This window comes from Peromyscus eremicus, chromosome 16_21, assembly GCF_949786415.1.
Source record: "Peromyscus eremicus chromosome 16_21, PerEre_H2_v1, whole genome shotgun sequence".
NCBI lineage: Eukaryota > Metazoa > Chordata > Mammalia > Rodentia > Cricetidae > Peromyscus > Peromyscus eremicus.
In genome coordinates this window covers 23465400-23487099 of record NC_081432.1, presented here as the reverse complement: position 1 = coordinate 23487099, position 21700 = coordinate 23465400, and the positions used below count along the sequence as shown (strand labels likewise).

Sequence of the window (21700 nt, the reverse complement as noted above, 5' to 3'; positions counted from 1 at the left end):
ACGTCGGGAACACAGCTCCCACCCTCGCTTCTACAGCAAGGAGCTGGCAGGCGGAGAACACTGACTGTCCCAGTTCTGAGAATGCATCAGACCCGGCCCAGGCCACTCCAGGGCTGTACATCTCCCTGCTTGGTGGTGACTCATTCACAGCCTACCCAGTGCCCTCCAAAAACCAAATAAGCTGTAAACATCTGTTCGAAGTTTAACGTCATTTGAGCTCTCCCAGAGACCCCTGTGCCAGATGTTGGCTCTGCTAGTATCCCCAATAAAGGGCTCTGATGTCACTTAGACCTTTAGTCATGACTGGGACATCACAGAGGACTTGAAGGGCGCTGCTGGGGAATCCAGCAAAGGGCTGAGGATGAATCCCAAACTACAGCCTTGGGATAAAAGCAGCAATCTCCTGAGCTAGGATGGGTAAAAGGGCCAGGCAGGGGCTAAGGTCCCACAGACTGGGTCATTAAGTCTGGGGAGGGGACCCAGCAACCACTCTGTCTCTTTGGACTGCCCCGATGTTCATGTGCTAGAGTGGAGGAGGGTATGCCTCATCTGTCTGGAGGTTACAGAGAGGGAGGTAAGGCTGCTTGGGGTGTGTGGGGGATGAGAAGCGGGACGGCACAGTGAAAAGGGGTTAAGACTCAAAGGAACTCGGTTAGGTAGGGAAATCAAAGCAGGTTCTCTGAGATGGCAGCGTCTTGTTCCCGGAAGACATTGACAGGGAGAAGGGCATGCAGGCATGGAGGTGGGTATCTATACAGGACCAACAGGGACAAGGGGAGGACCCAGGGCCTATGAAATAGTCACACCAGCCTCTGGTTTAGCAGCCCTCCACTCCCAAAGCAGTAATGTTTACTTTCCCTGGGGCTTGGTTTTCAATCTTTCTGGAGGTTCAACCCTTGAGACGTTCAAATCTTTGTCCAAAGGAAAGAGTTCAGAAAGCCCCCCCAGACAACCACCGGTACACCATTCCATTTCTTGGGACCTCCCAAGTCCAGTCAGTATATCTGACTGAAAATCAAAGAGGACTTGGAAGTGACTGTGACTATCCTGTACTCCAAGGACCCTTTTCCAGCAAGGCCCTTAACCCACCCCAACTAGACTCAGTTTCCACTTGCACAGTAAGGTGAATAGGAGCCATTGTGAACCCAGCCCTAGGGAACTGCTCATCTTCCCACTCAGTACACTTGAGAAAGGTCCACGGGGAAAGCCACGCCTCTGCCCACACCTGGCCCTTTGGCCCATGAGTTGTGATTAGCTAAGGGTAGGCACCTGAGGATTGTCTGGATAGGGGAATGGAAGCTTAAGTGTCTTAGCCATGTAGGCAAACCCTGAAGTCTACCAAACTTTGAGTTCAAGGTGGGATAGCCTTAAAATTCAGACATGGCTCCTGGTAGACTTTGGGGCCGGGGGAGTTTTATCTCCAGGTAGGAAAGCTTTGTTGGGTCCTGGTATGCCTGAGGGGCTTTGGCTGTTTGTCCAGAACCCACATAGCTACTGCTGCTGTGGCCGGGCAGATGCCTCCTCCACACAGAGCCCCTTCCCCAGGCCGGGCTGTCTTGTATGTTGGCCTCTGGAGGTCCTCAAGTCAATGAGGGAGTGTGGTGGATTGACTAAGAATGGCCCTCATAGGCTCAGGTCTTTGAATGTTTGGTTCCCAGTTGGTGGACTATTTAAGAAGGATTAGGAGGCGTGGCTTGCTGGAGGAGGTGTGTCACTGGGGGTGGGCTTTGATGTTTCAAAAGCCCCCCGGGTGGGGGCAGTCTCACCCCCTCTCCCTCCCTCTTCTCTTTCCCTCTCACCTCCTGCCTTTGTATCAAAATGTAAAGCTACTCTCAGCTACTGCTCCGGCACCCTGCCTGCCTGCAGCCAACTCCCTCCGGTGATGCTCATGGACTAACCCTCGGAAACTGTAAGCAAGCCTCCAGTCAAATGCTTTCTCCTATAAAGCTGCCTTGGTCATGGTGTCTCTTCACAGTCACAGAACAGTAACTAAGACAGAAGGAACAGGGTACGAACAGTGGTGTGGGGCTAGATGTAGGACTCAGCGGCGCATGCGGGAGGCCCTGGTTCCATCTTCATTACTGGAAATTTGCAGCAACACAGACCCAGTCTGCTACTGACAGCAGCTGGAGGCAAAGAAGCTCAGGCTGCCTGGGTGGGAGGCTGGAGATGAGGGACACCACTGGGTCTGAATGCCTGCTCTTTCCTCCCGGCATCTTAGGTCTGCTTTTCTCTTTCCTTCCCAGCTAGCCACTTGCTTTTGTTTCTGCCCCTCACATTCTAGGCCCCCCACTTTTGATTTCATTTTCTTCTGTAGATTACAGGTACTTAATTCAGGAAAACTAGCCCTAACACAGGGTACGTGAACCAAATCCAAAGTCTCCACAGCTCTAAGTCATCAATGGATGATTTCCTGCTGGGTGGGACTGGATAGGTAGGCTGTTGACAGGCCCCTGTGTTTCCTAAGTGCGTTCTTGGTTTCTGCCAAGTGTTGTCAATAAAGGAAGTCTTTCAAGGACTCCCTTAGAAGAGGGGGCACATAAAGTGTTGCAAAAACCACCCACTCCTGCAGGGGCAGGGGAGCAAGAAGGTTAGACTCGAGGGATCCCGAGTTCTTGACATGGTTCTCCTTCTAGGTTCTTGCTTGCTATGCTTAAGAGGTGGGTATGGTGGGCTGGAGAGATGGCTCAGTGGTTAAGAGCACTGACTTGTCTTCCAGAGGATCCACATTCAATTCCCAGCAACCACATGGTGTCTCACAACCATCTGTAATGGGATCCGATGTTCTCTTCTGGCATGCGGGCATACATGCAGACAGGGCATGCACATACATAAAACTTTAAAAAAAAAGGTGGGTGTGGCAGCTACAGGGGTCTATTTGTTGCAGAGCCCTTGGCCTTATGGTTGTAGGTGAGTTGTACTAAGGAAGATAGCCACGAATAGCCTGGTATTTTGTTTTGTTTTTTCTTGTTGTTGTTTCTCAAATATTAAGGACCAGCCTTAATAATCTTCTTCCCAGGGGCCCAGAAGAGAGGTTACGAACGGTGAGAATTATTTTCGGGAAAAGAATTTAAGTACATCGATCTCTTAGTCCATGGATTTTATTCTTCTCCACCCCCCTATGCCCTGGGAGTCCCCGGTATATAGACACTTACAAGCAGTAATCCCTTGGCAGTGCAATGCCAGGCTTCCAGGGTCAAACGGAGGGGTGATAAGAATCACACAGAGGGGCAGTAATTGTTAATTATCATTAGCAACCCCAAAGGGAAGTGACTAATGGGGAAATGAATCAGCTAAGGGCTAAATTCAGTTAATATCTGAGAAAAGGGATTTTATGTGCTCAACTACATTCTTAAAGGTGGTTAGTTGGAAATGTTAAGAATCTATAAGTCGCTAGGTCAATGGGTGAAAAATAAAACTGCCTTTTTTCCTGTGGCTCCTTATCTGTCCAAGCTATCTGCTGTTTTTCTGCAGGGTGGGGGAAAACCATGCTCTGTCGCTAGGCAACCTGTGTACAGCTAGATGCATCTGGTAATAGTTAAAGGGAGATCTGGAACTAGAGATAAGACTTGGGAAAGGAGAAAGTTAAGCTTAATTAGCACATCCGCCTGGCCTGGGCAGTTATTTGCCAGTGTAAATCTTTGCCTTCTCTGACAGATGGTCTGTTCTTAGAAAGTCTGGGAAGTTTCTCAGATAAGAGACTTTCGTCCGGGAGAATGGTTCTGGCAGGATGTAATTAAGGACGATAATTACAGGGAGGCTAGAAATTGGGGTTCTGGCTGCGTACTGCTATCAGCTCAGAAGGTTACATAAATATTCCTTTAGTAGAGGGGAAAGGGTGCCCAGTAATTGATCAACACACTGTTCTTGGAAAAGGAATTGAAAAAGCTATGATAGCATGCAAGAAATTTTATTGTAGGAAAATGGCTAATATTCAAGAGCTACTATCACCGAGACTCCATAAGCCTCGGCTTTACCTCTGGAAAGGCCCTTGGCTTCGTCCAGGTATTAGCTTTCTTAATCAGCTGAAATCCTACTTCATATTATTGCGGCTTGCAGCAGATGTTGAACAATGGGTAGGTGACATTGAACGCAGCACCCAGCCAGTGTCTGAAACCTTACTGCCCCATGAACTTGTTCATCTGAGTGACACAAGACTCAAGGATAGATCACAGGTATGTCAGGCATTGTCCTCCCCAAAAGGCTTACAGCCTGTTCATCTGGGGACTAGAAGGAGATGTGATGGACAGCAGAGGCAAGTCTGTGAGGGAGGACCAACCTTGCCTGTTGGCTATGGCTCATAGCGGGCTAGTTGGCCTGGCTTGTAGAGGTCTGGGGAAGCAAAGAATCTATGAGGGCCATTTAGGTGACTGAGCTATTACCCTGGTTCTTTCCTCTTGGAATTAGAAAGTATGTCACGCTAATGGTTTCTCAATGGATTTCCCAATTAGTGGGTGGATGGGTCCCAGAATGAGGCAAAGAAATCTTGGCTCCTGTGCCCTCCGGGCTAATGGGCTGGATCTACCCCTGAGCCACCTACCTCCTTTCTGCTTCTGTCTCGAGCTGTGTGGACTTGAGTGACTATGGGTTACAGAATCATGCAAGGTTTCAGCGGAGCCGCCTGCTCAGTGAACTCCATATGTGGAGCTTCTGGTGCCTCTTGGAGCATTCACAGCTTACCTAGAAAGTAGCTCTTGGGGCAAAATCGAGTGTTTTTGAGGACTGGGTGGCACCAAATGCCGTGGAGCACTAAAGGAAGAAGCCAGGGGATGACAGGGCACTGGGCCATGCGGGGTTATGATCTGACTGCTGAGCTGGCTTTTCCCCTGGACAGACTAGACAGCACTGACCCAGATGCTACCTACTCATCCAGGTGGAGGAGGGAGGAAAGGGCTATCCTGACCCAAGACTTCTCGTTCTTCCCGACTCCATCTCATCGCAAATGGGACTGACTCCATAAGTCTTCCAAAATTGCCACTCAGCTGCCTTCCCAAACGCTGGGCAGACTTGGACCCTTAGACACTCAAACCCTGATTTTCTTTATTAGGAAGTACTATCCCTTGGGTGATCAAAAAAAAAAAAAAAAAAAAAAAAAAAAGGTTACTCAGAGGACTCTAATTATAATACAGTTCTCTCTCTCTCATTTTGTTTGTTTCAAGAAAGGGTTTCTCTGTGTAGCTTTGTACCTTTCCTGGAACTCACTCTGCAGCCCAGGCTGGCCTCGAACTCACAGAGATCCACCTGCCTCTGCCTCCTGAGTGCTGGGCTTAAAAGTGTGTGCCATTATTGCCTGGCGCATAATATGTTCAGCTGGACGAGTTCTACAGGAGAGAGAATGGTCTAAGGTCCCTTATATTCAGCTCTTCTTATACCTTTGCAATCACTCAGAATTGGCTTACAATTGTCAGCTAGGTCTTGCTACTTTGACTGTCTGGGGTTCCGATTTGGCTTCCCTAGAACCTTGCCCACCATATGCTGGAGGGCCTTGGGGAGTCAGACCTCAGGCTCCCCAACCACCCCCAGGGGCTCTAGAGATGTTTCCCTTGCAGGAGAGGGTGGGAGATTTAGGACCCAAGTAGATTCACAGAGCTTGTTCATTAGCAGAGCTTAAACGTCTCAAAAAAGAATTAGGGAGAGCCAGGTGTGGCAGCACATGCCTTTAATCCCACTTGGGAGGCAGAGTCAGATGGAGCTCTGTGAGTTCAAGGCCATCCTGGTCTATATAGTGGGTTTCAGGCCAGACAGACAGAGCTACATAGTGAGACCAGTCTCAAACAAAACGAAACAAATAAATAAGATTTAAGGTAGTTTCGCAGCAAATCCTGACCAATCTGAACAGGCCTGCCAATGTCTACACAGTCTTTACTACACAGCCTGGAGGGATGGATTCCTGGATTTTCAGAACTAGCCAGGCCTCTTTATCCTATCAGTGAGGCCCCAAAAACTATCCCTCAGCCCCCCTAACATTGGAACCTGAGGCTAATCATTCCTTCCAACACTCAAGGATGTACTTACCAGGGCCCCTACTCTGGGCCTGCCCACTCAGCCTCAATTTTCACTGTGTGTTACTGAAAGGGAATTGACCTGGGCATTCTGACCCAATCAACAGGACCCACGCCACAACCAGTGGGGTACCTTAGCAAGGAGTTAGAATCAATGACAGAGATGGCCAGGACACCCAAGGGGAATTGTAGTTGTGAGGTTCCTGATCCCAGAGGCCCATAAATGAGCCCTCACTGTATAGTCTCTCTGTGACCTTGGGGAAATAATTCTAAAAGACAGGCTCCTAATGGAGGGACCAAGTGACCATTAAGGTCTGTCCTTGTCTCAACTCTGCTACTTGCCTCCTGGACAAGTCTTGAGCATTCATGCCAAGAGGTCTTGCTGGAACCCTACACCGCTAGACCTGATTTTTTTTTTTTTTAAGATTTATTTATTTATTATGTATACAGCATGTATGACTGTAGGCCAGAAGAGGGCACCAGATCTCATTACAAATGGTTGTGAGCCATCATGTGGTTGCTGGGAATTGAACTCGGGACCTCTGGAAGAGCAGCCAGTGCTCTTAACCTCTGAGCCATCTCTCCAGCCCTAGACCTGATTTTTAAAGACTCTTGACTGATGGCAGTTCATCTCTTCAGGATGGAGCTCATGAGGGAGGGTACTCTGTTGGAACAAGATGAGACTCTTGGCTCAGGCTTTGAGCTGCAGAGAGAAACCAAGGGTGACTCTCTTTGCTGACTCCAAATGTGCGTGTCTGGTTCTGCATGCTAATGCAGCTATCTGGAAGGAACGAGGATTGGTAACTTCTGGGACCCCCGTCTATATGAGGCAGTTTCCGCTCCCATGTGGCAGCCATGCACTGCCAGAGACATCAAAATGGAGAGGACTCAATGACCTTGGGTAGCCACCGAGTCAGCACCGCTCCTAAAGAAGCTGCATTGAGACCAGAAGGAGTGTTCCTCTGAGCCGGCTAGTTTTAATGTCAACTTGACACAAGCTAGAGTCACCTGAGGGGAGGGGGCCTCAACTGAGAAAATACCTCCCGAAGATCTAGCTGTAGGCAAGCCTGTGGAGCATGTTCTTTTTCAGTGATTGATGGGGGAGGGCCCAGCCCAGATGGGTGGTACCATCCCTGAGCTGGTGGTCCTAAGTTCTATAAGAAAGCAGGCTGAGCAAGCCATGAGCAGCAAGCCAGTAAGCAGCATACCTCTGTGGCTTGTGCATCAGCTCCTGCCCTCCCTCTGGCCTGGTTTGAATACCTGCCTTGGCTTCCCTCAATGGCTTTTGATTCAGACATATAAGCCAAATAATCCCTTTCCTCCCAAGTTACTTTTGGTCATGGATTTTCGCCACAGCAATAGTAGCTAAGACACACTGCTATAGGAAGACTCTCTACCTCCCACCCCTATGAGGACATGCTATACCATCCCTTAAATGGAGGAGGCTCCAAAGATGGCTGCATCCTGGACCATTGTGGATGGTGGGTTGCCCCTAATAGTCATGTATGGCTGCCTGGTTCCTTACAATGGGGGATTCTAAAATCTCTAAAATTTTATCACCCAGGGAAAACTCCATCCAACTAGCTAGGAAAAGGTTTACGGGGAAGGGACTGACAGATGTTATCACTCAATGGTTCAGGTATGAGACACGCCAGAAGACCAACCTGATCTGTCCCCCGCTGGTCCACAGAGGCAAGCCAAGTACCCAGGAGCGGACTGATGACAGGTTTTACTCACTGCCACGGGGACCAAAGCCCTATCTTTTCCTTGTATGGGTGAACACTTGCACTGGCTGGGTTGAAGCCTTCCCTTGTAAAGTGCGAAAGGCATAGGTGGTAATTATTTCTAAGTGAAATAATTCCTGGGTTTAGGGTACCTAAGGCTATATATACAGTGGACCAGCCACCAAGGCAGATTCTTCCCAGGGACTTTCCTGGGCCTTGGGGAAAGTTTAATCCTTCACTGTGCCTGGCATCCTCAGCCTTCTAGAAAGATACAAAGAGCAAATGTGTTACTAAAAAGGCACCTTACTAAACTAACATAAGAAACTCAAAACTCCTTGAACGAAGTTGCTACCCTTAGTTAGCCCTGATGGATTAAGGACAACTGGGATTGGTCCCCTTGGAAGCCTTGTATGACAAGCTTTTCCTTTCAAGGTATTTGCTACACGAGCCTAAAACTAACCATCTGGTGACACAGACCATCCACGTCACCAAGTCCCAGCAAATCCTTTCAGAATGAGGGCATGGAACCTTCCCCACGGTGTCCCAGGGACCAAGCTCTCTGGTCAAGGCAATCAAAGAGACACCCTCTCTAAATCCCAGTCGGGAGTGCCCTTCTGTCATTTTGTCTATGCCTACGGAAGCTAAGGTGCCTGGCATGGACTCTGGATCCATCACACCAGGGCCAAGAGGTGGCACTTCACACAGTCCCCACCTTATAAGAACCTCTCCAAAAGCACATTCAACTCCTGTGAGCCACTGGGGGACCTGAGTCTCATGAGTCGGATCCTGCCTGTTCTCTTCACTATCCCCAATTGGATTTGGTTTAACCGATTGTCACCAAGTGGGAACGGTCACCCTAGGCTGGGCTATATTCATCTTACTGTAATGGCCTCTGATGTCTCTTCCCCCTTTAGCCCCTTGGCTCCTACAGTGGGTCCTGCACATGAATGCATTGCTCACTGGAATTTTACTGCAGCTCCCCTGAACCAGCCCCAGAGTTCTGCCTCATGGAAGTGTTCTCCGCCTCTCTCTCACACAGACCAACTTCCCCTAAACTCTGCCCCCTCCTAGGCGTCTGTCAGTCTCTGAGAAGGGGGAATTGAATGGGGCTCAGAGGAACATAGGGAGGCAGGGAAAGCAAAGGCAGGCCCCCCGAGATGAAAGCATTACCAGGGGAAGGCATGGGGGTGGGTATCTAAACGGAACCCATAGGGAGGAGGGAGGGCCCGGAAACCCCATGGAACAGCCAAGTCAGAGTCAGTTGAGAGAACTCCCAGTCTTAGGGACCCTCCTCTTTCAAAGTGATTGCTTTTCTTCTCCATGGCTTGTTCTATTTTTCTGGACATCCAATTCTTTGTCTGTCTAAGGGACTGACCTTGAAAACCCCCGGACAATTACCCAACACCCTTGTTACAAAAGCTGCATTGGCTTCCTCACTAAATCCAGTCAGCCCCTGAATGTCAAGTTCACTGTCCCCAACAAGAGGACAGACACTTTTTTTTTTCCCCGGTCTATGAGGTTGGGGCTTAGGGTGTGGGGACTATATGGCAGGTACTAAGAGATCAGGCCTGAGACGACTTCAGTGACATTTTGAAGTACAGAAGCCCTTGTCTGAACTAACTCCCAGGGCTGGAGACTTTTTTAGTGATTCCTTTGAGATGTCATGGAGGATATAGGCTGGCCTGAAACGGGCTGAGAAGGGCCTTGAACCCGTGCCTCCGCCTCCCAAGTGCTGGGATTACAGACACACCTGTGCCACTTTTAAACTTTCTCCACAACCCAGGGGTCCATAAAACCCCAGTCTGACTGTCACCACAGCCTAAGATTCCCCTCCCTGACAGGAAACACCACTCTGGGCCTTTGAATCAGTACAAAGTTTACTAGTCGTACGACAAGGCTCACTAAAGCGATGGGAGATTCCAGTGATGGCGTTGTTTTGTGGGTTGGTTCCTTCTATCAAGATGGAGACAAGATGTTTTCCCCACAGGACTGCCCACCTACACCACCACCACCACCACCACCACCACCACCACCACCACCACCAGACAAACAAAATGCAAGACTGTCATAATGTGGCTAGGACTGGTTCCACGGACACACAGTTCAGTGGCATCGATACATCCAGACGGGATGGCAGGCCGCAGCGGGTGCTGGGAGAGGAAGGAGAGGAGCAGCATCCCGTCCACACTCGCCCTTCAGGCCATGCCCCTGCGGGCAGGAGTCCGGCAGTGTCTGCTGGTGATAAAACACTTCACACGGGGGAGGGGGAAGAGGTGACTCCAAGGATGGGCTTGGAAGGCCCAGAAGGTGGGTCCAAGGGAGGGGAGACTCCTTCCCGGCTGGACGTCTGCCGTTGACTTGGTGCCGTTACATTCACGCATGGGCAAAAAGCATGGCCAGGTCGAACTTGAATCATGCAGAGTGGCGGGGTGGGGGTTGAGGGGTCCAGGCGAGACATCATCAACAGCACCACGCACTCTGTGTTGGTAGTCTACGTTATGCTCTGTTACTGCGGCCCCCTTCCTCTGCTGCGTCGTCGTCATTATCGTCGTGGGCTCCGGTGCTGGGTCTCCCAGCGAGGCTTGCTGGGTGGAATGCGGGTCATCGGTTCTAGAGGGGAGTGCTGGAAGGGTGGCGGGCTGGGGGCTGGGAGGACCCTGGCTCTTTTAGGCGTTCACAGTGTCTCCTCTGAGCCGCACGCCCACAGCTGTGATAAGGGCGGCCCCTTTGCCGCTGCCGTCTTCGGACAGGAGGAAGGACACGGTACACTTCGGTGACAGTTCCTTCACGGTTTGGTGCATGACTCTGGAGAAGCTGGAAAGAGGAGAAAGATGGAGGGAGGTGGTCAGCTGTGGGTGGGCTGCCAACCCGCGTCACTCCGTCGGTGGAGTCTAGCATCCAGGAGGCCCAGGCCGGTAATCGGATCGCCAGCAGGGGTGAGGTGGAGGCGAGGAAGATCATAAATTCAAGGTCACCCTCACATATATAATTAAGGTTTAGGCCAGCCTGAGCTCCATGAAACTGTCTCAAAAATATGCAACCAAAAAAATCCTATAACAAAAACCAAGTACGGATGAGGGGTTGGAGAGACACAGGCTTAGAGGTCAGGTGTGTTATCAGGGTCCTCCACAGGGAGGGATGTATACATACAGATCTCAGACTCAGCAACTCGTAACCCGGCCCCACCCCAGATCTTGGTGGTCCTAGGGGACCTGAAAAACCAAGAAAGAGGGTTTCTGAAGCTTGGACACGTGCGGCCCAGGGCTCTGAGCTCCTCTCCAGAGTCGGCACCCAGTACCTACAGCAGGAGAGAGCAGCCCTCCTAAAGGAAGGTGACGACAGGAAGAGACTCTAGGGGCTAGCATTCTGGGCTAAAGGCCTCTGTGATGCTTGCCTAGCGGGTGTCCATACTTGATACAGGAGCTGGAGTCCATTGGGTGTGGCAGTCCAGGGCAGCCTCAAATCCCTCAGCTGCCTCTTTATGTTGTGCTGGGAATAGAATCCAGAGTTTCTCGCATGCTAGGCCGGCACTCTACCAACTGAGCCACATCCCCACTGGACACGCCACCGGAACAAGGTTAAGTGGGCAATGTCTTGAGGGCGTGGGGTCAGACTGTAGCCCGGTTTAGCTAGGATGCTCTCAAGTGATTGTTGATCTTGGTTGTCAACTTGACTACATCTAGAATTGACTAAAACCCAAGCATCTGGGCACACCTGTGAGGTTTTTCTTGATTGGATTATTTGGGGGGTGGGGGGTGGGAAAATGATCCACCCTAAATGTGGGTCACACCTTCTGGTGACAGCCCGCGTCAAAGGACATGGAGGAGGAAGGAAGCTGCTTTGTGCCTGTTTGCCCACACTGGCAAGTTCGTCTATCCAGTTACTGACGCATTCCTTCACTGGATTCCGACGTGGGCTGAGGACCAGCTAAGATGTCCAGCCTCATGGACTAGCAGGCGCGTGGCCTTTCTGTTGGGAGGGCGTGGCCTTTCTGTTGGGAGGCGGCCATTGTTGGACTGGTATACCCCACAGCCTTTAAGCCACTCTGATAAACCTGTTTTTAACATAGAGTCATTCCATCATTTCTGCTCCTCCATAGAACCCTGACTAATACAGAGAGCTCCTGTTCAGACATGGTCACTGTTCCTAAGATCCCAGCTTTGGAACATACTTTGGGTTCAAGAACAGGTTCACTACTCTAACAAAAAGGCTCCCCCCTGCCTCAGAGCCCTGGCCTACACTGACTGCTCCTGTCCTACAGGTAAACTAGATAACAGGTCACTTCCCTGGTTCTGCATGTCCTCTTACCAAGCACAGCAGGCCAATGTGTGTGTCCATCACTCACACACACACACACACACACACACACACACACACACACACACACACGGCCCAAGAGAAGCAGGGAGAAGGCTACACTATGCCAGTGTAAGCTGGCCCCGTGAAGCCCTTCCCTGGCTCCCCAAACTCCCACTGGGGCTATTCATTGTCTCAGGCTATTGTATCTCCATGAAGAATTGTGTTGACACCCGGTCACCCTCAAGGAACTCACCAGCCAGGAGGCCCTTCCCATCCCCCACAGGAAGCAGCCAGACTCACTGTGGATGAAGTTTGTAGAGCGTCCCGTCCACTCCCACCGTCACATTCAGATGGTCTAGTCCTCTGTTCTCTCTAATCTTCTCCACCACGGCCGCCATGCCAGCACCACAGAGCTGAGCGGCCCTCTTGGACACCACCCCACACACGGTCTTGACCAAGATACTGTCGTCACACGTGCTGTTCAGACCCAGTTGCTGAAGGATGGCCCGGACCTGGAGCAGCGCTAACCGGTCACTGTGGAGGACAAGAGCCAGGGAGTTGAATGGAGCATGCCTCCGGAACCCTTGGGGCAAAGGACTGGTCCAAAGTACTCTGCTGGTCTGTAAATGACATCATGGGTGTTCAGTCGCCTTCTAGTTCACTTTTTAAATTAAAATTGTGTGGGGTGATATATTGTGTATCCTAATAAAAAGTGGACAGAACCGATCAGAGGACAGAACAAGCCACTAGATTAAACACAGATGCCAGGCAGTGGTGGCACACACACACCTTTGATCCTAGCACTCGGGAGGCAGAGATCCGTTTGCATCTCTGTGAGTTCAAAGCCACCCTGGACTACATTAGATTGACTCAGTCTAGGACAGAAAACTGAGCCAGGCAGTGGTGGCACACACCTTTAATTTCAGGAAGTGATGGCTGGGTAGAGAAAGGTATATAAGGTGTGAGGAGACAGGAACTAAAGGCTTTTCAGAAGAAGCATCCCTTTCAGCTAGAAGCTTTCAGGCTGAGGAGTCCTAGAGGTAAGATGTGGCTTGTTCCAATGTCTCTCTAATCCACAAGCAAATTTTATTAGAGTACACAATATATCACCACATAGGTGTGTCTATGTGTATATCATGGTTTGCTAGTGCCCACAGAGGCCAGAAGAGGGTGTCGGATCCCTTGGATCTGGAGCTACAGGATGTTGTGACCTGCCTAATTGTGCATGCTGAGAATCACACACCATGGACCTCTAAAAGGGCCGCAAGCCCTCTTAAATCTGAGCTGTATCTCCCACCCTCAGCTTAAAATGGTGTGTCTAGGTGTGTACACCAGCTGCAGGTGCCTGTGGCAGCCACAGGTGACAGATTCCCCGGAACTGGAGTGACAGGTGACTGTGAGCAACCTGACTTGTGTGCCGGGTCCTCTGCAAAAGCAGTACATGCTCTTAACTAAGGTGTCATCTCTCTAGCTCAGCTCTTTAAACTAGTGGTTCTCGCCGGGCGGTAGTGGCGCATGCTTTTAATCCCAGCACTCGGGAGGCAGAGGCAGGCGGATCTCTACGAGTTCGAGGCCAGCCTGGTCTACAAAGCGAGTTCCAGGAAAGGCGCAAAGCTACACAGAGAAACCCTGTCTCGAAAAACCAAAATAAATAAATAAATAAATAAATAAATAAATAAATAAATAAATAATAAAATAAAATAAAAAAAAAAATAAAAAAACTAGTGGATCGCGATTCCCTTGGTGGTTGAATGCCCCTTTCATGGGGGTTGCCTAAGACCACTGAAAAATTAGATATTTATATTACCATTTATAACAGTAGCAAAATTATTGTCATGAAGTAGCAATGAAAATAATTTTATGGTTGTTGGGGGGGGGGGGTTACCACAACATAAGAAACTATACTAAAGGGTCTCAGCATTAGGAACTTTAACTTCTTAGAGCTGGAGAGGTGGCTCAGAGGTTAAGAGCACTGGCTGCTCCTCCAGAGGTCCTGAGTTCAATTCCCAGCAACCACATGGTGGCTCACAACCATCTGTAATGAGATCTGGTGCCCTCTCTCTTCTGGCTTTCAGGCATACATGCAGGCAGAGCACTGTATACATTAATTAATTAATTAATTAATTAATAATAATGGAACTTTAGCATATAATACCTTTGGACTCATTAAAAAAGTTAAACTATAGAATATGGAACCCCTAGAAAAAATGAAAAAACTACCCATAGGGCCAATACCTTAGAGAAAAGGTTATTGTCAGTCTTAAGAGGTTTGCCCAGGATGACTTAAAAACCCATCATCTTCCTACCTCACCACAATGCCCTTCTAGAAAAGAGCAATTTCCTAATGGCCCAATGAGCGAAGCACTGGTTATGAAAGCCCAGTGAACTAAAATTGACTCCAGAGCCCATGTTAGAAGTCAGAAGCTCCCCACAGCAAGACGGGAGACCAGCCTGAAACAAGAGAGTCACCCCCTCAAAAGCAAGGTGGAAGGAGGGGAGAAACCACCGAGGTCCTCGGGCCGCCACGTGCACCTTGCGGCACAGCGCACCCACAGACACAATCTACCATTTCTTACCCACACCGTGGTACAATTTGCATTCTTCTACTAGCAAGGACGGCCTTTGTTCCCTCGCTTAATGGTCATATCAACCACCGAGTGCAGCCCAAGGCTTGCTTTTCTTCCAGTAAACTGAAAGAATGGCCAGCCTTTCCCAAGGACTTACAGGATGTGTATTTTACACGCACGGCAAGTATACAATCACTACTTCTGTCTGCATCGGAGACAAGATCTCGCCCTGAATTTCCTAGGTAGCTGAGTTTGGCCTCGAACTCCTGACCCTCCGGCCTGCACCACTACACCCAGCTTTCATCATTCCTGTTTTAAAGAGGGAATGAGGCCTGGGGAAACCGAGTCACTCGCTGAAGCACAGTCAAGGGCAGGGCAGGTCTCTAGGTCAGAACTGTGGGATCTGGCCCCACCCCCACCCCATGCTATGCTTCTGCCTCTTGTCACATACAAAGCAAACGTTTTCCTCAAATACTAATTTTAAAAGGACCCTATAGAACCCCTGTATTTCTGTTTTTTTTTTTCTTCTTCTTCCTTTGCTATTAGAGGCTGTCAGAAACTGGTAGCTTTGAGTGAGGATGCTGGGGATGTCAAACAGAGTGGCCATTTTGGAAATCAATACAGTGGTTCCTCGGGAAATTTAAAATGGAATTACCATGGGGTCCTGCAAGTCCACTTGCGAGTATATTCATCAGAGACACAAAAGCAGGGAACAAAGGAATATTTACTCCCCCATGTTCTCAGCATCATTCAGAAGAGCCAAAAGGTGGACAAGTTCCCAGATAGTAGCAGTGGGAAAACAGACTGTGATAGGTACACCCAATGAAATATTACTCAGGCCGAAACTTGGGGAGGTTACAAGAATGAACCTTAAAAAGTCTATGCTAAGTAAAGTACTCTACACAAACGCATCCCTACTGTAGGAGTCTGCTTACACGAGGCACCTAGAGTAGTCAGATTCACAGACACCGAAAGCAAAAACGGCGGCCCAAACCCCTCCCTACTCACCTCTCAATCTGAGAGAGAAACTTGGTCTCAAAGATGCCTCTCGTCTTGAGTGGCTCAGAGATTTGTCCCCGGAAGAGGAAGCCTTTCTTGGTGAAGTCGATCAGGATGTTACGGACGATCTCACCCAGGTACATCCCACTGATCATCTTTTCAAACCTGAATCGAGAAGAGAGGCTGGCTGAGCAAGGGGACCACTCACCCCAGGTCCAGCAGTCACTCGGATCTATGACTGCCCGTCCAGGGAATGGCCACGGTCACATGCCTGCCCTGTGTGTCTCCACGCAGGCAAGAGGGGGTTCTAGAAAGCCCTCCACCCTCCCCACACGGATGCCTTCAGCAGTCACAGAAAACTCTGCTAGGCAGCCTTCCTCCCAGTGACACACCCCAGAGGCCCGCCCAGACTGACTCCTGCCTCTTCCAGGCTCTCGCACACCCATCCTTTTACAGCACACACACACAGGGTCCCGTCCTCGGTTACCACCACAGTGACTGTTGGCCCTGAGAAGACAGGCGTCTTGGTAAGGTCACAGTACAAGGCTCTCTCAGCAAAGTGTTCAGGACAGACTCAGACTAAGCAAACAGCCGAGTCTTAAATGGACAAGAGAAAGATCTTTGATTTCTTTGATTTGGTTTTTTTTTTTTTTTTTTTTTTTTTGGATGGTTTTGCCATCAACCAAAATACTGATTGAGCACAAAGTGGAGGAAAGTTGGGTGGGCCACGACACTCTCAAGGTTAAACTGGAGCCACTTTATTGTCCAAAGGACATGACTTGGGCCAGTGTGTCCTGGCTGTGGCATTGAATATCCTGATTCTTGGGAGACTGGGGCAGTCACCTCCTTTCTGGGTGGACGCTGGCTGCCATTTCAGAACCAATCGGTGACCTAAGCTGCGAAGCTTCTGGCAGCCACTAGGGGGCGCAGGAGCTTGCAGTGGGAAGGGCATCTACCTCATCCACCCTAGAGAAGCAGGGCTTGGCTAACTCAACTCCTTGAGACCCCTACGGGCAAACGAGGCAGTCAGTGTGTCCACTGTCACCATCACTTCTGGGAACAGTCCTGCACCATGCCAAGAACCAAACACCCAAGCTTAGCATAATACCAGAGGGATGGCGTTCCAAGGCCCCTGCGCAGACACGCCCCCCCCCCCACCGGAAACACTTCCCTGCCGCAACAGAACGCCGGCCCACCGCATCACCCCAGGTGTGGAGGCTGCTCTGAAGGCTGATTACCTTTGTTTCCCAGAGTTAAGGGAATATTCGTCCACCACTCGGTCATAGTCAGTCCTAATGTCATCCAGACACCCGTTGTCGCCAAAGGCACCCCACTCCATGTTGATGCACATCTGCCCCTGGTTCCCCTCCACCAGCTCGATGTTCCTCATCTCCTCCATGTAGCAGGCATTGCTGCCGGTCCCTAAAAGACAGGGCAGAGGTCAAGGATGGGGCCCACAGTCAAGGGGGGGTCTTCGCCCCTGCAGCTCTGATGTAAGGTAAGGGTTATTTTAAACACTTTAAATTAATATTCATATAGGCATATCTTTGAATTAAGTATTTTCCTTAATATGTTCCCTCCCCACCAATTTCCCCCCACCCTCCACCACTTTTACCTCCCAACTCCATGTGTCTTCCCCCAAAAATACCCACTGTACCCAGTTGGTGCTAGCTGCACGTGCAGTGGGGTGGGACCATCTCTAGAGCACTGGGAACCTCTCAGGGTCCACATCTCTGAAGAAAACGGACTCTCCCTCCCCCGGCAGGCACTGATTGCCAACAGTTCCTCAGCTAGGGGTGGAATTCAGGACATCCACTCCATCCACGCTGCGATTTTTGTCTGCCTTGACCTGCCTCGATCCTGCACAGGTCTTAGGCCCGCAGTCAGAACCTTGGAGTTCATGTGTGCCAAAGACTTTTCCACAGCAGCCAACCACCTCTCTGGCTCTTACAATCTTCTGCCCCCTCTTCCTTATTGACCCCTGAGCCTTGGAGGAAGGAGGCTGGGTTACTTGCACTCTGCCAACTGAGTTACATCCCCAGCCCTAAGCTGGGCCCTCCCCCATCAATCACTAATTAAGAAAATGCCCTACAGGCGTGCCTACAGCCCGATCCTATGGGGACATTTTCTCAGTTGAGGCTCCCCCCTCTCTGATGACTCTAGCTTGTGTCAAGTTGATGTAAAAAGCAGCTGGGACCCAGCCCTCAGAGACTATCGGCTGCTTCTGAGACAAGGAGCATTCCCCTGGGTGCTGTACGGTTCCCAGGGCTCAGCAGCCTCCGGTTTCCATTCTGGAACACCCTAGAGCATATCTTGCTTGGTATCCCCCCCAGGACCCAGGGAAGGAGCACACTCTGCAGTTTTAGCCCACAGGGGGCTATGTAGACGAACTGGGAGGTCCACCTTCACAACGGTTTGAGTTATTTATTCTTTGAACCGGATGTGTAGACACGTGTGTGGGCCCGCCCACGTGTGGAATCAGAGTTCAACTTGCAGGAGTCAGTTCCCTTGTTCTACTGCAGAGTGAACCTGGCCATCAGACTCAGGCCATCAGACTCAGGCCATGAGGCTTGGCCGCAGCTGCCTTTACCCACTGAGGTCCATGCTGCTAGCCCTCACAGACGTTCTGATGTCACGGCCTCAGGCTGACGGTCACTGGACTTGTCTTACTGTATAGACTGGGAACTCCATCAAGGAGACCTTCCTACAGACACTCCCGAGCCCATGTTCATGAAGATCTTGGTTAGGTCTCCAACCTGAGGAGTCTCACCCAGTCCCGGTGGATCCTCCCGCACTTCTCACCCCACCCCCTACCCTAAACCTGGGCCCCCTGCCCTCAGCTTCACTTTCCTTTATAACTTAGCCACGGCCCCCATGTTCTCTTGGTTCCCACATGCTCTCTTGGTCCTCTTGGCTTCCTTCCTCTCTTCCTCTCCTGCTCTCTCCCCACACCTCTCTCCCCTCATGGCCCGATCTATTCTGCTGGCCATGTTCAGTCTGGACTCTTCCAGATGCCTCTGGCCGTACCCTCCCTCCTATCTACAATAAACACCTTCTCCTCAACCATACCCTGGAGTGGTCATGTCCTCATTTGTATTCAATTTTGACTCAAGGGTTCTGGAGCGAGGTTCCTGGAGATGCTGCCGCCTATAAACTGCACACACCATAGCAAAGCCCTCAGGGATGTGGGTCAGCTTTCACTCAATCCAAAGGTATGCACACCACCACCACCACCACCACCACCACCACCACCTCCTCGATGGCCAGGCCAAAGGCATAACCCCTCTGAAACACTTAAGCAGAATTCCCAGATGCTCCTGATAGTACCACTGAATTGTTACTGTTTTCTCGGGTCCCTTCTACCCAAAGTATATATAAGAGGAGGAAAAAGGAACCCAGGAAGTAGGAGATGCAAAGAAAGCCAAAATATGTAAACTGCACTTCTTGGCCAGGAGGATTCTGAGCAAAGAGATCTGTTGATGGTGGCATAAAGAACTGGCTGGGTCCTGGCACCAGAACCTCTGATAGGGCTGTGCTGACCGGGTCCTGGCACCAGAACCTCTGATAGGGCTGTGCTGACCGGGTCAGGCTTGAGCTCCCCAGCAGGAAGGTGAGGCCTCAGCCTGGAAGAAAATATGCCGAGTCACTCTGGCTTTGTAGATTCCCACCGAGGTTCCCACAAGGCTGGGCAGGGCTGGGTGGAGAAAGCTTTGCCAAAAGGAAGGAATAAATAAAAGTCTCGGGGGCAGGATGCCAAACACCTCCCACCTGGACGTGCTTCCTGATTTTCTGGATTAACAGCAGTCGCTTGAAGTGGCTTTAATAACCGATACAAATGCTTTCCTGGCACGGAGGGCAGCCTGTGAGCCCCATCCCAACCTCCGGACACTGGAAGTGACCCTGAGACAGGGGCGACGCTTCCATGCTGTCCAAGTGGTGTTTGCCGATGTCGGTGACTAAGGAAGTGTTTGGGGAGGGCGATGGTTAACTTTAATTGCCAACTTGACACGACCTAGCAGAGGCTTAATGAGGGATGGGCTGCATTGGGCTGATGTGGGAGGACCTAGCCCACTGTGGGCAGCAGCATCCCCTAGGTGGGGTCCTAAACTGAGTAAGAGGGGGGGAAAAAATCAAGATGAGCACAAGCAAGTGAGTGAGCCTGTGCATTCATGTCTCTCTACTCTTGACTGTGGATCTGATGTGACAGGTTGTTTCAAGTTCTTGCCTACTTGTAACCTGGAACTGGGAGCTAAAATAAACCCTCTCTCCCCCAGGCTGCTTTTTAGTCTGTTTTATTTTACCAGCAGAAATGAACATAGATAGAGCACTTCATTTTTCTAGCAACCTCTGATGCTAGTCAAAGAATTTTCTCAGCCGGGCAGTGGTGGTGCACACGCCTTTAATCCCAGCACTCGGGAGGCAGAGGCAGGCGGATCTTCTGTGAGTTCGAGGCCAGCCTGGGCTACAGAGCGAGATCCAGGACAGGCACCAAAACTACACAGAGAAACCCTGTCTCAGAAAAGACAGTTTGTGCCTATCATCCCATCACCCGTACCCCAAGGTGAGAGGCAAACAAGAGACTCCACCTCAAACAAGGTGGAGGTGAGGACCAACATCCCAGGCTGTCCTTGGACCTCCATACACCGAGTGGTACATGGCATTCCTGCACACACACTGTACATACACTACATGGACACACCCATATAGTTTAATGCTCTTGAGGCCCAGGCCTCTGACATGTTAACAACCTCCAGGGCTGGGGCCATTTAGACAGTGGCTATTGATGGTGAATGATACCCAAGAGCACACTGGCCCTTCCCAGCTAGACTATGGTCAGGAGTGGAGACAGTCTCTACTTCCTTTTCTGCCTGTGAGCCTGCAGCATTGGGGTTCTTCCATACAGGCTGGTTCCAGACACCCCACTCCATCTACCCAGGACCTATGAGGTGTGGTTTTGTGTTTGTGTGTGTGTGTGTGTGTGTGTGTGTGTGTGTGTGTGTGTGTGGCCCCTTTCCTGGAGAGCTCACTGACTGACAGTCCAGTCATAATTGATGTGCAGCAGCATTATGGGATGCTGGGAAGGGAACTCGGCATTCCAAGACAGAATTCTAGAGGTGGTCTATAAATGGGACCAAGAGATGAACTGTCTCCCACTAAGAACGGAGCTGCCGGATCTCTACAAAGCAGGAAATGCCAGTGTCCTCTTCCTGGAGAAGAGACACCTTCAGGACACTTACCTACGATGAGTCCAACTTCACAAGTGGGCTCCTCATATGCACAGGTCATCATGGTGCCCACAGTGTCGTTGACAATAGCCACCACATCCAGGTCAAATTCCTTGAAAAGAAAGGGACATGGATCTACGGAACGACCAGCGTGGCCTGCCTTGAATCCCGCTAGTTCATGCTGTGGACTGGGTGCTGCTGGGAACCAGGGTTGATTTCTTGACTGTGTTCTGTACTTTGACACAGAGTAGCAATACTGCCTAAATCTATTCCAGCCAACAGGGCCGTCCACATGTGATGCCTGGGAACTCCGCACTACCTGGTGGTATGGACTCTTAGGAACTGCTTCTCTCTTTCCATTCCAATGAGTCATGATTTTACCTCTCTTTGAGCATATCATCCTTTCCACATTTCGTTTTTTAATATTTATTTATTATGTATACAGTAATCTGCCTGCATGTATGTCTGCACACCAGAAGAGGGCGCCAGATCTCATTACAGATGGTTGTGAGCCACCATGTGGTTGCTGGGGATTGAACTCAGGACCTCTGGAAGAGCAGCCAGGGCTCTTAACCTCTGAGCCATCTCTCCAGCCCCCGCATTATCCCTTAACAATACAAAACTGACAAGTGTCCCTTAAATGCTGTAAGTGACTGGGGGACACTTCTACCACCCCCAGATCACGTGCTTCCATGGTGTTCCAATTTTTCACAAAAAAAGCAAGCATGATTGTTATAACCCCTCCAAAGGCAGAAAGTTATTTTATTTATTTTTTTAAAGATTTATTTATTTTATGTATATAGTGCTTTATCTGCATATATACTTGCATGCCAGAAAGGGGCATCAGATCCCATTACAGATGGTTGTGAGCCACCATGTGGTTG

General features: G+C 50.2%; 1 protein-coding gene and 1 long non-coding RNA gene across 4 annotated transcripts in view; one reads left to right on the top strand and one right to left on the bottom strand.

The window, feature by feature from the left end:
* The first annotated feature begins 341 nt into the window (after nucleotides 1–341).
* On the top strand, nucleotides 342–1946 carry LOC131926557 (uncharacterized). The gene is made up of 2 exons (XR_009383515.1): nucleotides 342–574; nucleotides 1827–1946. It is a non-coding gene; the product is annotated as an uncharacterized LOC131926557 (long non-coding RNA).
* Nucleotides 1947–9585: 7639 nt separating this feature from the next.
* Nucleotides 9586–21700, bottom strand: part of Hk1 (hexokinase 1) — a 106367-nt gene continuing 94252 nt past the window's right edge. For all 3 annotated transcript variants that reach the window (XM_059282314.1, XM_059282313.1, XM_059282315.1), the window contains 5 exons: nucleotides 20829–20928; nucleotides 16830–17013; nucleotides 15601–15756; nucleotides 12326–12559; nucleotides 9586–10540 (listed from right to left, as the gene is read on the bottom strand). In XM_059282314.1, coding sequence (XP_059138297.1) covers nucleotides 10393–10540; nucleotides 12326–12559; nucleotides 15601–15756; nucleotides 16830–17013; nucleotides 20829–20928 — 822 coding nt within the window. In that variant the 3' untranslated portion in view covers nucleotides 9586–10392. The remainder of the gene's footprint in view (nucleotides 10541–12325; nucleotides 12560–15600; nucleotides 15757–16829; nucleotides 17014–20828; nucleotides 20929–21700) is intronic.